This window comes from Dermacentor albipictus, chromosome 2, assembly GCF_038994185.2.
Source record: "Dermacentor albipictus isolate Rhodes 1998 colony chromosome 2, USDA_Dalb.pri_finalv2, whole genome shotgun sequence".
Lineage (NCBI taxonomy): Eukaryota > Metazoa > Arthropoda > Arachnida > Ixodida > Ixodidae > Dermacentor > Dermacentor albipictus.
In genome coordinates this window covers 94,760,184-94,776,752 of record NC_091822.1, presented here as the reverse complement: position 1 = coordinate 94,776,752, position 16,569 = coordinate 94,760,184, and the positions used below count along the sequence as shown (strand labels likewise).

General features: G+C 46.5%; 1 protein-coding gene across 5 annotated transcripts in view; it reads left to right on the top strand.

The window, feature by feature from the left end:
* Positions 1-16,569, top strand: part of LOC135902698 (uncharacterized) — a 196,800-nt gene that overhangs the window by 148,385 nt on the left and 31,846 nt on the right. For 3 of the 5 annotated variants that reach the window (XR_010564573.2, XR_010564572.2, XM_065432919.1), the window contains one exon: positions 9,627-9,872. The exons of the other annotated variants lie outside the window; for them this stretch is intronic. Coding sequence is in view for 1 of the 3 variants with exons in the window: in XM_065432919.1 (XP_065288991.1) it covers positions 9,855-9,872 (18 nt within the window). In the remaining 2 variants the exon portion in view is untranslated. The remainder of the gene's footprint in view (positions 1-9,626; positions 9,873-16,569) is intronic. 5 annotated transcript variants of the gene reach the window in all.

Here is a 16,569-nt window from a genome sequence, read left to right as displayed (position 1 = left end):
CTCCGAGGTCAAGGCTAGCCCACCAACCACCAGGACGGTGGGCTCCAAGGCCTTGTCTTCTGAGACAAGGCTTTCACGGAAAACACACCGCTCGCAAGAGCGGCTGTCCAGTGCCTCTCAAGAGGCTATGGACACAACACCGAGTCAGAAGGCGCAGTTGACGCCTAAGGAGCGGCGCGATTTTGCCGATCGCTCCAAAAAAGATAAAACTCCAATTACAGGGCCCCAAAAGGGCAACATAAGCTAAACCAAGTTCATTCTCTTTGACACATAGCACAACATTTATTTTAATATGGATACACTGATTATTCAGTGGAACATCAGAGGCCTACTCTGCAACCTCGATGATATCCAAGAACTCCTTAATCAACTAACTCCTAAAGTGCTATGTGTCCAAGAGACTCATTTGAAAACTAAACACAAACACTTCCTACGTCAGTATGTTATTTTTCGGAAGGATCGCGATGATGCCCTCGCATCATCCGGTGGCGTAGCCATCATAGCTGACAAATCTATAGCCTGTCAACACTTACACCTACAAACACCCCTTGAGGCAGTGGCCATTCGAGCTGTACTGTTAAATAAGCTGATAACCATTTGCTCCCTATATATACCGCCGCATTTTCAGCTCCACAAACAAGAATTCCAAACACTAATAGATCAGTTGCCTGAACCATATCTTGTGCTTGGAGATTTAAATGCGCACAGCAACCTATGGGGCGACTCGCGCTGCGACGCGAGAGGTCGCTTGATTGAACAGTTCCTTTTTTCTTCAGGCGCATGTCTTTTGAATGGGAAGGAGCCCACGTATTATAACATGGCAAACAAAACATACTCTTCAATAGATCTTAGCATAGCATCGCCTACTCTTCTACCGTACTTTCAATGGAAAGTTATTAAAAACCCATACGGGAGTGATCATTTCCCTGTAGTTCTAAGCACACCTATGGCTAATGAATGCCTTCCACAATTACCTCGCTGGAGAACTCACTCGGCTGACTGGGAAACGTTCAAAAAGCTTGCTTGTTTATCCTGGGACGACATGTGCGCTTTAAGCATAGACGCTGCGGTTGAATATTTTACGGCTTTTCTCCTTGACATCTCCTCCAAATGTATCCCTGTAACAAGTGGATTGTCCACAAAACACCGTCTTCCATGGTGGAACGATGAGTGTCGAAAAGCGCGAAAGAAGCAAAACAAGGCATGGGGTTTACTTCGGGATTCTCCGACAGCAGAAAATCTAGTCAATTTCAAGCAGGTCAAATCCCAGGGTCGAAGAACGCGGCGACAAGCTAGAAGAGAGAGTTGGAGAAAGTATATATCAGGCATTAACTCCTACACTGATGAAACAAAGGTTTGGAATAGAGTTAATAGAATAAAGGGTCGACAGTCTTACTCTCTGCCTTTAGTGAATACTCAAGGCGACAGCATGGAAGATCAGGCGAACTTTCTTGGCGCACATTTCGAACAGATATCCAGCTCGTCGCACTACTCTGAAACATTCCAAAGGTACAAAAGGCAAATAGAAAGACAACCATTAGAAAGCAAAAGCACAAAATACGAGGCATACAATAGACCCTTTTGCATGGCAGAGCTTCAGGCAGCACTAAACAGCTGCAACCAATCTGCCCCCGGATCTGACCGCATCCTATATGAAATGGTTAAACACCTGCCGCCTGAAACACAAAAAACCCTTCTTTGTCTCTACAATTCTATATGGTCGTCCGGCCGCATTCCCTCTGCTTGGAAAGAGGCCATCATAATTCCTATTTTGAAACAGGGTAAGGACCCTTCTTTGGCAAATAGTTATAGGCCTATAGCATTGACGAGCTGCTTATGCAAAGTTTTTGAAAAGATGGTAAACAGTCGCCTGGTACATTATCTAGAAATTAACAAGAAATTAGATCAATATCAATGTGGCTTTAGAGAAGGCAGATCAACGACAGATCAGCTTGTACGCATGGAAATGTATATCAGGGAAGCGTTTGTCCACAAACAGCTTGTGTTGTCTGTCTTTCTTGACATGGAGAAGGCGTATGATACCACGTGGCGCTTCGGGATCCTTCGGGATCTTTCTGCAATGGGCATTCGCGGCAACCTGCTGAGAATAATTGAAAGCTATCTCTCTAACAGGACATTTCGTGTTAGAGTTGGCAACGTGCAATCTCGACCATTCATACAGGAGACAGGCGTACCGCAGGGTGGAGTATTGAGCTGTACGTTATTTATCGTTAAAATGAATTCCCTCCACACCGTATTACCTCGCACACTCTTCTATTCCGTCTATGTGGACGACGTACAGATAGGGTTCAGGTCATATAATCTTAGCATTTGCGAGAGGCAGCTACAACTTGGCTTGAATAGATTCTCAAGGTGGGCGGACGAGAATGGCTTCAAATTGAACCCCCAAAAGAGCACATGTGTCCTGTTTTCTAACAAGAGAAGTGTACTACCACAACCCGATATTAACCTTAATGGAGAAAGACTAACTGTTAGCCCTGAACACAAATTCTTAGGTGTTATCCTGGACACAAAGCTTAACTTCATCTCCCACTTAAAATATCTTAAAGAAAAATGCCTCAAGACCATGAACCTCCTCAAGCTGCTCTCTCGAACAACATGGGGCAGTGACAGGAAGTGTCTGCTGAGCCTGTATAAGAGTCTCGTACAGTCACGCCTCGATTACGGAGCCGTGGTGTACAACTCCGCAACTGAGAGTGTGCTAAAGATTCTCGACCCAGTTCACAACCTCGGTATACGACTGGCAACAGGCGCCTTTAGAACTAGCCCTGTTGAAAGTTTGTACGTCGAGGCCAACGAATGGTCCTTACATCTACGCAGAACATTCTTAAGTTTTTCATACTACACTAAGGTAAAATCAGACACCGAGCACCCATGTCATTCCATTGTTAGCGACCTGTCTGCTGCCAGACTTTACAGTAACCGCCCACGTATTAGAACTCCTTTGAGCCTACGTTTGGAAGCAATGGCAGAAGAAACAAACATCCATCTCCCAGAAAATATCTTAATGCCTCCCACTCGCCTTCCACCGCCTTGGGATTGGCAGACCATTAACTGCGATACCTCGTTTATCGAAATAACGAAACATGCACCTGAGGCACACATACAGTCACACTTCCTCGAACTCCAAGCGAAGTACTGCTGTGCCGAATATTATACAGATGCTTCCAGATCATCTGCTGGTGTCGCGTATGCAGCTCTTGGGCCATCTTTTTCCACCTCGGATTCTCTAAATCCCAACACAAGTATTTTCACGGCTAAGGCGTACGCGATACTCTCTGCTGTGAAACATATCAGACAAACAAATCTCAATAAGGCCATCATTTTCAGCGACTCATTAAGCGTAATAAGGGCCTTAATGAGTTTTCGAAAACATAGGAATCCTGTTTTTAATAAACTGTACATAGAACTATGCTTAGCTTTAATATACAACCAAAACATCGTCCTATGTTGGGTACCTGGCCATAGGGGCATAAAAGGCAATGTAGCTGCTGACGAAAGTGCAGCGTCAGTTGTCTTTAATGAAACGGATGTTAATAGACCCATAGCAGCAACAGAACTTAAGCCCTTCTTACGCCATAAACTTAGGAAGTACTGGCAACATCAATGGGATAATGCAGTACAGAATAAGCTACACGTTATCAAACCAAAATTAGGGAACTGGATAACTGAAAGAACAGCAAGGCATAAGGAAGTACTTCTGTGTAGATTAAGAATAGGACATACGTATGCCACTCACTCTTACCTTTTGACGGGAAGCGAACCCCCTACATGTCCCAAATGTGGCAACAGGCTTACAGTTATTCATGTTCTCATCCAATGCACTGAAATAGAGGCAGAAAGGAAAAAGTACTTCCCCTCCGCTTATCTCCAACACATACCATTACACCCAGCATTTTTTCTGAGCAACGAACCCCTTTTTACTTTTGGAACAGTATTAAACTTTTTAACTGAAACTGACACCCTAAATGTAATTTGGCCAGGCTACTTGTAGCACGGCCTCCACCTGGAGGTCGTAGCTGCAATGAAACCATTTTCTAGAGCACTTGCCTCCCAGCCCTTGCTTTCAAGGCCTTGCTGAGGCACTAGTGCTACAGCCATTTGTTGTTTTACTGATCATCCATATCTCATGAAACATCTATTTTCATCGCAGACACCATCAATCACTGTCATGTTTTTAGACTTGTATTTTACGCACTCCTGAGCGAATGAATTTTAGGCCCTTTTACAGCCACATTGCATCACATGTATATTTTCCACCTTTTAGCGAATATTTTTAGGCCACTATGCAGCCATGTATCATATACTCCCCACAATCAACACCCACATATCATTGACAAGCACAGATCATCGACTTGGCGCTCTTTGGCCACATCTGGCCCTTGTGCCAATAAACTCTACAAATCAATCAATCAACTGTTGGAACCGCCAAAAACCTTTGAACTACGCGGGATTTCGAATAAACCGAGTTCGAATTAACGAGGTTTTACTATACACTCCGAGACGGAAGCAAAACATTGATGTTCCAACCTTCAAACTTTGTGCTGTCGTTTACAGTAGGTCACGCCACGTGTGTCGTAACTATGTAACAGTGGCGACGAGGCCAGACAGAACCCTCGAGGTGAAAAATGAATTAAGCCAGACAGTTAAGCAGGAAGCAGCGGCTGCGGGAATACTGACCATGGCTCATCATTAACTACCAGTTCGACAACTGGAAGGCCTACATCACGAAAGCAGAAGCTTATTTTGAGGCAACTGGCGTCAGTGATTCGGGAAAGAAGAGGTCGTTGTTGGTAGCAGCATTAAGTATGCACACTATGCAAGTGCCCTCAGGACACGTTGCACCGAGGAAGCAGTCAAAGTTTTGGATGACTACTTCGACTCCAAGCGTCATGAAATAACTGAGAGCTACCGATTCTTCAATCGCTGGCAGTTGGAAGGTGAGCCCATTCAGCAGTTCATCGTTGAAGTTCACCAGATTGCGGATGGCTGTAATTTCTGTGGCATGCTAGACTGGATGCTTTGCAACAGGATCGTCTGTGGAGCGAGGTCAAGCGCTGCTCAGAAGCAGCTATTAGCGAAAACAGATTTGACATTGAGGGAGGCTGAAGCAATTGCCATATCGGCAGAAGTAGCGGAAAAAAAGATACAAAGAAGCTGATGAGCAGGTGTCAGCATGTGGGCGTCGGAGAAGCAAGAAACACAACAGAAACGCCTGCGGCTAGGCGAAAGCAAGGTGTTATCGCTGTGGTGAATACGGCCATCTCGCAAAGATGTGCCATAGCGACTTGCGGAAAGGATGCCCAAAAGCGTGTTCACAATGCAGGCAAGGAGAAGCGTTTGCAGTAATAGTGAATGTCACTGAGGAAAATGGAGTCGATGCACACATTTGGACACTAACCGCACCCTCCAGTGGTCGGCTACTACCACCTATTCTTTGTACTTTCGCATGGTGTGGCATTGATGTACCTATGATTGTCGGCACCGGCTCACCCGTCTGTGTTGTGTCCAAGGAGATTTTTGAGAAAAACCGTGAACAGTGGCCGCAATTAGAACCCGCATGCATTAAACTGTCCTGTTATCTTGGAGAACTTCCAGTTTTAGGGAAATTGAGTATGTCATTGTCCTACAATGACAAGGAGGTCTAGAGTTCCTTGATGGTCCTGAACTGTTCAGATCCGAGGCTCTGCGGACGAGGGTTGATTTCCAAGTTCCATGATGTAGGATCCTCGATGTTCAACATATCAGTGCAACAAGGGTCCAGGAAGCAGCCGTACCCCCGCCATGCATGCCGTGCTGTCAGAGTACTAAGACGTCTTCAGCCCCGAGCTGGGTCTAATCGACAGACACCCTGTCCATCTGAAGCTCAAGGAAGGTGCCATGCCGAAATTTCGTAAGGCCCGTTCCATTTGCTTTACTCGACAAAGTTTCAAAAGAGATTGATAGGCTCGTAACGCTTGGAGTACTGTCACTTGTAACGCACGCCGAGTGGGCTACTCTCATTGTGCCTGTAATGAAGAAAAACGGCGCGGTTAGAATCTGTATTGATTTTAAGGTGGCCTTGAATCCTGTCTGTGAACTGGAGCAGTACCCATTGCCAGCCATTGATGACATTTTCACTCCTGAACGGTGGGGACTGCTTCAGCCTGCTGGATTTAAGAGACGCGTACAGTAAAAGCTCGTTAATTCGAACCGCAAGGGGAAGCCGCTTCAGTTCGAATTAATGAAAGTTCGAACTAACGAAAGTGAAGGAGAGCAACAGTACACTGTGATTTGGAAGCACTAGGGCATGTCAGAAACTTGGCGTGTCAGAAAGTGATGGCGTGTGCCGCAGGCACAAGCCATGTTCAAGTCGAAGCTCTGGGTCCGACTGTGCCACACCACCGATGTCCACCGAAACGAACGTTAGCCGAGGCTTAACATCATCACAATGAATCGCGACGGCTGATACCTCCTAAGCTGAAAACAGAGGTGCACAACCGATGAAGACTGCCGAGACAAAGACGCTGAACATGTGAAGGTGGCGAAGGCCCTGATTCGTTGGTTCTTGATTTCAAGCGCAGCTGCGACGTACTTGATTCGCTGTGTTTTGACGCTTGCCGTGCCATCTCCGCACAACATTAGCAGCTGTACAAGATTTGCAAAGCCTCCAAGATGCGCAACGGGCAAGAAGTCTCGGAGGTTACGTAGAACGGAAAGGCGGCATCCGCCGCTGCCTTCTGGCTGACCCCGCGTCGGTTAGGTTTTTTTCCGATTTTGCCTTCTCTCGCCGTTCTCTCCGTTTCGGAGGCAATACAGCCTTGTGTGTAGGCAGTAGGCGCTTTTCTCTGGCCGTGTGCCAGGTGAGCGTAGTTAGAATTATCCGTGAGGGAACCTTCTCGCGTTCGAATTAACAGACTTTTTTATACATAGACTTCTGTGGAGCTTGGCCGGACCAAATCGTACAGTTCGAATTATCCATAAATTCGAATTATTGAAGTTCGAATTAACGAGCTTTCACTGTATATACGCTCCGAGACGGAAGTAAAACATACATGTTCCAACCTTCGAACTGCATGCTGTCATATACAGTAAGACAGGCTACGTGTGTCGGAGCTATGTAACACTGCCAAGCAGCCATCTCGTGTATTGCTTTTCAAGCTATTAAGCGCAATATGAGCTGTCAAAAAGGGAGACATATAATGGTGGAATCTTAGTCTGAGAAAGTAATGTGTATTAGATTAGTATAAAAAACAAATATACAACTCTGGTGTTTATGTCCTGGTGCCTATACCATGAAGCGAACAAATTGTGTAGGCTAAGTGGACAAGACAATCGGGAACATACTATAATGGGTATTACCCTATTGATTTAACCATCTGTTTCAGGTAAGTTAGCACATGAAACTGAACTATAGATATTTAGCATACCACTTAACATGGAGTACTTCGTTTTGTCCAATGCTAGCCTTGCGCCAGTTTTTGTCTGGTGTGACGCTGCGCCGGTCACACTGTGGCCAGCCAAGCCTGTCGTGGAACAAATGGCCACAACAGCTTCATGAACAAATCGGCTGTCCGTCTTTGCAGCCATGAGGCGGTTATAGACGGCTTCTGTAAAGTACACGTCCTTCTCCAAATGCATCCTGGGGCAAGTTGCATGTTAAATGTTTTACTTATAATTTTATGCAGCAAAAAGTACTCAGAAAGACTGGTCATTAGGAAATTCGTGTGACAAAGTTGTCGCAGCATTACACAGGATCTAGTGTTATTCCATGTTTGCAAACAAGCACAAAGCTGCCACAGTAACTTATCAAAGAAGTGTGTGTGAAAATAGAAATACTTACTCGCCCTTCAGCGCTTTCATAAAGAGAAGCTGTCGACTTTCCAGAATTTGGTTCGCAATTTTCATTAAAGTTGCTGGATGGTATTTATTCCCAGCTGCCCTTCACTGGTCCTTCAAGACTCCTGAAGGGCTCTTGTGCTGCTTTTGGTGCGTCTGGGCTCCCGGAGAGCTGCAGTGCTTTTTTTTATGTTCCTTTCTCAGCTTGTGGGCAGAACTCTGTCACCGTGCGAGCTCTTTTCACAACAGCGTTTTTCTGGAATACAGGTCACCAAGAAATGCCAAATGTACAATACACAAATATAAATGACGGAACATTTTCCCACTGCAAGCATCATCTAAAGACAATGGCACAGAATATCAGGCACGCACAGGCTCGTCTACTTTCATGGTGTAAGCGCAAGCATGTGGTCACGCTACATGGAGTATAGGTGCTGTCGCACATGGAACCAAACCTGCATATATATGCAGTCGTGCTCAAGGTTATTAGACCAGCTGCAGTTGTAAAACTCTCTGCCCATGAGCTTACAGCCGCCATGGCCTCCGAGATCCACCGCGGCGCGCCGAGAAATGCACGCAGGGGTAAATGTCGGAGGCCATGCAGCCGCTGTCGCCACTTCTGTGACAGCCGCCAGATGGCAGCGCGGTTCCATCGAGCTCCACTGCAGACGCCTTGCTGCATTCTTGAGCTTGTGCGGACAGGCAGTTTGCGTGTGTTTCACGCTTGCTGGCGTTCTCCCTTGTCCGAATTAGTGATATCATGAGAAAGCGGTATCCACATACAGCAATAAGATTTATCGGGCTAGTTGGTTCATACTGAAAGAAGGGTAAACTGCACGAAAGAAAGACACGCATACAGCGAAGCGCAGAGGCTGCGTTTCTAAATGTGTGTTTCTTCCTGTCGTCTGAACGTTTCGCGCAGTTTACTTTTCACCTAGAGCAGCTTGGCACGTTTCCTCATTGCTTTTACTTGCTTAATTAACACTTTGGTGTGAGGCAGTTATAAGCCAGCTAGCGAGATCAAATTTAATATCCACAAAAATAACAGCACAACTTTCTTATGAACGTATATTTAATTTTTTTTATGAATACTTTTTTTTAAAAAATGAAGGAAAAAAATCTGTATGACCCACATATATAGCCAAGACCGAAACTGTTACAAGGGACATAACCTAGGCAAATGATTTGCGCCCACGTAGATACCAACTCCAGCTACAGCAGCTTGCCACGTTTCCTCGCTGCCTTTACTTCAGGACCGTCAACTCTGCCTATTGGAATGGCTAGGTCATCCGATGTGCGGATGCTAACGTTGTTGAACGCCACGACCACATGGCCGAGAGCACTTGCCGTGGCTGTATATATGGCTTGCATTGAAGTCACGGCTAGGGACCCTGGGATACTATTCCGCCATGCTGGTGCCATGGTGCAGTTGATGCTATTCGTGTGTGTGGTAGTTTGTCAATGCGTCGAAATGGTTATCTGCGTAGTTGTCAGTTGCTCCAACTGCACTTGTTGGGTGAAATCAACAAATACAAACTTTTTCATCTTCCAAACATTATCGGACATCAAGGTGACCGTACCAAAGTTATCTGTGAAGCGATGGGGTCTGTGGCTGGCTCGGATAGAACATGCCAACCTCAACACTGAAAGGACCGGCATACGTGTTTGTGGCGCCCACTTCGTAAAAGATAAGCTCGTTGCGTATGCACAATGCTACTTTAGCTGCAGTATGTACAAGCACAGCGGAACGGCTTATTTTTTAAGGAAAATTTTTCTTGTTCTTGTAGGCAGACCATCAGAACTGTGGCAGGAGGTGGACCTAGATTGGGCCCCTACGCTTTTGCTCGACTACAGCGCAAAACATGGAGATCCCGGATGCCACGCTCGCGTGGCAAAACGAAGGTAGCAGGCGCGTGCAGCTCAAGCACAGCATGTAGCCGAGGCAGCGGAAACTGTGGAGGCGACGAACCCGGACGTCGTTGCTGCTTCTCAGTTGCCTTCACTGCGTATGGACGATGAAGACGGCGAAAAAGGTGGGCGTCTTTGTTGTGCGTTTGGAGCCAAAACAAAAAATGAGAGGGGGGGCTGTTGCTTTTTGTTTTTCAGTAAAGTGGGGTAGGCCAGATGTTACTCTCCTGTTTTTTTGCCAGCCCATTTCCTATGCCTTCCTGCAACCCCCCCCCCCCCCCCCGCCCACTCACACTCCGTTTTCATTTTTGTTTGCAGCACATGATGAACTGCACAATAAAATTAATTTTGTGTGTTGCAGAGATTGCCGTCCAGACAGACATGACAATGGGTGACCTCAAAGAATTGGAGGAGTGCGCGTCACTTAATGAGCGTCTCTGTGCTACAAGGAGGCGCTCTTTGGCCATATCTGGCCCTTGCACCACTAAACCACGTGCATTCATTCATTCATTCTATGCTACAAGGAATGAAAACAAGCTTCTGGAACTGACAGAAGAGTCCCTAAAATGTAGTGACAGAAAGGTTGCATACTACACTGGCATGGCAAATGTCACGATCCTTTATGCACTGGTTAGTGTCATGGAGAGATTTGTGTCACACAATGCGAAAAACAGTTTGCCAAAGTTCCAGGAATTGCTGCTCTTCATCATGAAGTTAAAAGTAAATTTGCACATTACTGACCGCTTTCAGGTTTGATGTGTCAGGTGCCACAGTATCACACATATATGACAAATGGCTGCATGCTGCTTACTGCGGTCCAAAGTCTCAAATTGTGTGGCCACAGCGCAGTGATCTACAATGCACAATGCCACAAGCGTTTTACGATTCTTTTGGAGAAAATGTTGCAGTCATAATTGACTGTTTTGAAATAAAGAAAGAGAGACCATCTTCGTTTCTGCCCAGAAGTGAAACATGGTCTCAGTACAAAGGTAGTAACACAGCGAAGTACTTAATTGGCATTGCACCACAAGGTATCGTCAACTTTATTTCTAAAGGCTGGGGAGGGCACACTAGCGACAGGCACATAACTGAGCACTGTGGTTCTTTTAGACTACTTCCAGGTGACGCCCCACAGGGGCGTCTGCATCAACAGGCATTTGGTGTGTTGTGACACCACGTACCCGAGCACACGAGGGTTGGCCCCTCCTGCATGTAGCCGTGCGCGGCTTAGCCATGTCCGGGAAAAGGGGATCCTGGGAGTTGAGCCGATGCTGGGTGTTCGGACCTTTAAGGCCCCCCGGCGGAGGCAACACACCTCTTTGGCCTCTGCTTCACGTAGACGGCACCCCCGGACTGACCCACCCGGGGGAAATCGGCAGTCGCCTTTTCCTGTCCTCCTCTCCAATCTTCGTCTTTCTCTCCCACTTTTCCATCTTTCCTGTCTTCTCTTCACTTCTTATTACTTCCGTATTTCCTGGCGGCAAGGGTTAACCATGTGTAATATATCCAATCTTGGGTATATATATTAGGTTATAGCGGTGATGCATGGCTGGCGTCTCCAGGTATTCTTCCAACCTTGTAGCGTCCCCTTGTTGAGCTCGGTGTTGGGTGGCCACCATCGCCACCCAATTTTCCTGCTCTGTATGGCAAATAACTTTCCTCCGCTACCTGATCGCTCCCTGAAGAGGGGGTGCACCGATGAAACATTCACTTTCTTCATGCAGCCAAAACAATCTTTTCCAAAGTACCACGTTGTACGTAGTCAGAACGATAAGAAAACAGTCAGGATGATCTCACCATTTGTTGTAGCGAAATCTCTCACTGAAGCAATTGGCCTAGGCTATAAAGTAACAAAGATGGGAAGTGGTGATCTTCTCGAACTCCGTGACGTAGTGCAGTATGACAAACTCTTGAAAGTTGTAGCATTTGGGGAAATTCCCATCTCAGTGGGCCCACACAGATCAATGAACACAGTGCGCGGAGTCGTCTCAGAAGATAACCTCCTCGAACTGAGCGAAAGCGAACTGCTTGAAGGATAGCAAGACCAGAACGTAGTCAAAGTTCAAAGAATAACATTGAGGCGAGATGACAAGCAAATACCTACCAAACACATAACCATTACTTTCGGAACCTGCAACCTACCTGAAACAATAGAAACTGGTTACTGTAAGCTTCGCGTCAGGCCGTATATCCCAAATCCGCGTCGATGCTTCAAGTGTCGGCGCTTTGGGCATCGGTTGCAGAACTGCAGAGGACGTGCTACTTGTGCCAAATGTAGTTCTTCTGAACACGCTTCTGACATCTGTACATGAACAAACCACTGTGCCAACGGTGAAGGAGATCACCCCGCCTACTCGCGATCGTGCCCTACTTGGAAAAAAGAGAAACAAATCATAGAACTGAAAGTAAAACACAACCTATCTTTTCCAGAGGCACGTAAGCGTTTCTCACTCCAAAATCTGTCCAGTCCTTCCTACACCGATGTGGCGCGCCAGGGGGCAGCGTTACATCTACTGGCGGCCGCACAAGTCGCACGGAGTGTGACAGCGGTTACGCCATCAGCCCCCCTGGCGGGAGCAGCCGCGGCTCTTAGGCCCCCTACCACGAAGGGCCAGCAGACCTCCGAGTCTGCCGGTCCCAGGGCCACTGCTCGCGCAGACAGGCCCGAAAAACCCCCGCGCGTGCCCGCTGAGCGGCCATCATCCAGCGCCTCTGACGAGGCGATGGGTGTAACAAAAGCTTTTCCGGCATCTCGGACCCCAAAGGAATGGCGTTGCTCCCTGGAGCGTGCCAACAAAAAGGAAATACCCCGCATCAAGGAGCCTTCAAAGGTCTCTTGAGCCACCTAATTGATCTCTTGACGCACACCATAAAACACTTCCAATATGGACACACAGATAATGTATAGGAATGTGAGCGGTTTAATACACAATCTTGATCATATTAAGGAACTCCTTCGCAAGTTTAACCCAAGGGTGCTGTGTGTGCAAGAGACACACTTCAATCCTTCACATACTAACTTTCTGAAACAATATGGCATTTACCGCAAAGATTGCAGTGACGCTCTTGCCTCGTCAGGCGGTGTTGCTATTATAGTTGATAAGGGTATCGCCTGCCAATATTTACATCTGCAAACGCCCCTTGAGGCAGTGGCAATCAGAGCCGTGCGACCCCTCCATGCCATCAACTTTCCACAACAGAATTCCAGAGCTTTATCGCAGAACTCCCTGAACCATATACATTGTAGTAGGTGATTTAAACGCACATAATACCCTCTGGGGAGATTCTCGTTGTGATATGAGAGGGCGCTTATTAGAAAAGTTTTTTTTTATCCTCCAATGCATGCTTACTAAACAAGAAAGAACCCACATACTATGGCGGCGAACAAAACGTTCTCATCCATTGACTTAACCCAGTCGCTTCCGCTGCTTCATCCGCGTTCCGCGCGCTGCCATCTGCGTCATTTTTTGAGCGCGCGGCAAGGAAAATGTGCCCACTCAGAAGCTTCTAGCCGCATCGGTGATGGAGCCACAGCTGGTTTCCCTCTGCGCTAATATCCTGGCAAAACAGTTTCTTCGACGATCTGTTCGACAAGGTCCACCTTCCAATCCGCGTAGGACATTTTTTTCTGGTTGCTTTTAGAAACAAGATATAGCTGTTATAAACAGATAAATCCATAACATAAAAAGAAATTTCCTGTATCCTTCGGCGTATCTGCGCATTATAGGGAAGGAAACCAGCTGCTGATCATGACGGTCAACGCCTCCCATGCCTATATTATAGTCAAGCACAACACGAGGTTTTCGGATCGGTTGACCATCTTTTGCTTTCTTGCACGAGTCAGTGAAGTCTGCAGCAGCGTGGACAGTGGAGAGCATTGTCACTGGTTTTTGTCCTGCCATTTTGCAGCCATGATGCCATAGGAAAACACAGTGGAGCACTCACCCCGTTGCAAGTTCAATTTCTTGAAATCTTTCGGCATGTTTTTTCGGTGCAATCTCGCTGTACCAACAGCAGTGGATCCTGAATCTGACACGTAGAAACAGGGTCGGAGAACTATACCAATTGTCCACAAAAATGGTATGGCCATTTGGTAGGTACTTGCTTGCAAGTTCAATAACAACGGCCTCGCTGCACAACATTCCAGCCGTCGCAGGCGGCTTGTCGCTCTTTCCGTTGTATATTGCAAATTTGAGGCAGTATCCGCTGGTCGATTCGCAGATCTTGTAAAATTTTATACCGAAGCGTGCTCTCTTCGACGGGTTGAACTGCACAAAGCAGAGTCGGCCTCGAAACTTCATGAGACTCTCATCCACTGCCAACTGCTCTTCTGGATAATAGGAACTGGAGAAAGCTTCCAAGACATACTCTAACACTGAGCGCAGCTTCCACGGCTTATCCCCTTGTGCTTGGCCGCTACTGTCCGAGAAATGCAGGTGTTTACAAAGGGCTTGATAACACTGCCTTAGCATCAGCGATGGGAAGAATGGTGTGCTAATTATCGATCTGTGTGCCCAATATGACTGAATTGTGTTTTTCTTGACTTGGCCCATAAGCACACATACGGCGAAGAAAACCTTCATCTCACCTGGTGTTGTGGGAAACCGAGACCGATCTGGCGCTGAAGCCTGTTTCAGAACAGCAAATGCGTTCGTTTCATCAGCAATCATCTGCCAGAAGTCTTCGCCGATCAAGCAGTTGAACGACGGCAAAGCTGTCGGATTTGCAGAGAGTGAACAGTTCTCTTCATTCCTGAATTCCCTCTGAACAAACACTTTTCCACTTTCTTGTCGCTGTCAGTCGGATTCCACTTCCAGTCTTCTAACTTCGGTGCTTTTGCAGGCGGCGTGCAATCCACATCTGATAAGTTTGACTTGGCGTCAGAGCCTACATCCTCGTAGGACGAGTCACTTTCAGAATCACTGCTTTGCAGGTCATCTACAACTACAGTGTCGTCGCTGTCGTCGTCATCACTCGCAAATAGAACCGATTCAGTCTCTGCCTGCGTGAGAGGCTTGCCTCGCCGCGTCGTCATGTTCGACTCAGAAATGCGGGCTTGGAAAATGCTTTCCTCCTTGCAAATATTTGAGAATCTTGCAGACAACTATCTCCACCTGGTGTAAAAAGTAGTAAACAAAAACCAGGAAACACTTTCATATGGCGCCATCTCTTATTTATTGCGATTACTAGCAGTTTTCAGTCGGACGGCGTTTCACCGTCTTTTGCCACTTCGGCCCTTTCTCCACCGGACGGCGAATCGCCGTCTTTTGACGCGAATGGGTTAAGTATAACATCAATTACACTAGTTCCATACCTGGGGTGGGACGTGATCAAAAATTCATATGGAAGTGACCATTTCCCAATTGTCTTAAAATTTTAAAAAAGCAATAAGTTTTCCCCACATCTGCCCCGTTGGAAGGTCGACTGTGCTGACTGGAAATGATAGAGAGCTGACACATTTGACCTGGGATGACATCTGTACTCTCTCAATCGATGATAGAGTGTCATATTTGACGGCATTTATAACTGATGCTGCATCAATATGTATCCCTCAAACGAATGGATCACCCTCTAAACGACATATTCCTTGGTGGAATGAGCAGTGTAAGGAAGCCTGCGAAAATCAAAATAAGGCTTGGAGTCACCTTCGCAAATGCCCCACTACCGAGAACTTGATCAGCTTCAAGAAAATAAAATCAGAAGGTAAGCAATTATGGGGTTTTACATGCCAAAACCACTTTCTGATTATGAGGCACGCCGTAGTGGAGGACTCCGGAAATTTAGACCACCTGGGGTTCTTTAACGTGCACCTAAATCTAAGTACAATGGTGTTTTCGCATTTCGCCCCCATCGAAGTGCGGCCGCCGTGACCGGGATTCGATCCCGCGGCCTCGTGCTCAGCAGTCTAACACCATAGCCACTGAGCAACCACGGCGGGTGAAAAAAAAAAAAAAATCAGAAGGTAGAAGAACGTGCTGCCTTGCCAAAAGGGAAAGCTGGCAAAAATACATCTCTAGTAATAATTCATATACAGACGAAAGAAAAGCCTGGAACTGAGTAAACAAAATAAAAGGCTGTGAAACTCATCTTCTACCATTGGTAAATACACAAGGAGACACACTCATTGACCAAGCCGACTCTCTAGGGGTACATTTTGAAAGGATTTCTAGCTCATCCCACTATTCAGATACATTTCTGAGATACCGGCAACAAGCGGAACGACTGCCTCTGGATCGGAAAGGAAATAGCAACCAACCTTACAACCGCCCATTTAGCATGGCGGAATTTCAGGCTGTGCTGAATGGCTGTAACATGTCCGCTCCAGGAAGTGACAGAATATTGTATATAATCATCAAACACCTACACCCTGAAACCCAGAAAACGCTACTGTCACTCTTCAACTCTGTATTCTCTGCTGGCTACATTCCATCTGCCTGGAAGGAAGCAATAATTATTCCAATACTAAAAGACGGCAAGGACCCAACTTCGGTCAACAGCTATAGGCCTATAGCGTTGACAAGTTCCCTGTGTAAGCTTTTTGAAAAAATGGTTAACTGGCGTCTCCTTCATTTTCTTGAAAGTAACAAACTGTTAGATCCCCTACAGTGTGGTTTCAGGGAAGGTAGATCCACAACTGATCACCTTGTCCGCATCGAGACGAATATTCGCGATGCTTTTGTGCATAAGCAGTTCTTTTTGTCACTATTTATTGACATGGAGAAGGCTTATGACACCACGTGGTGGTTTGGAATTCTCCGTGACCTGGCCGAAATGGGAGTCCGAGGTAATTTGGTGAATGTCATCCAAAGTTACCTGTCTAAC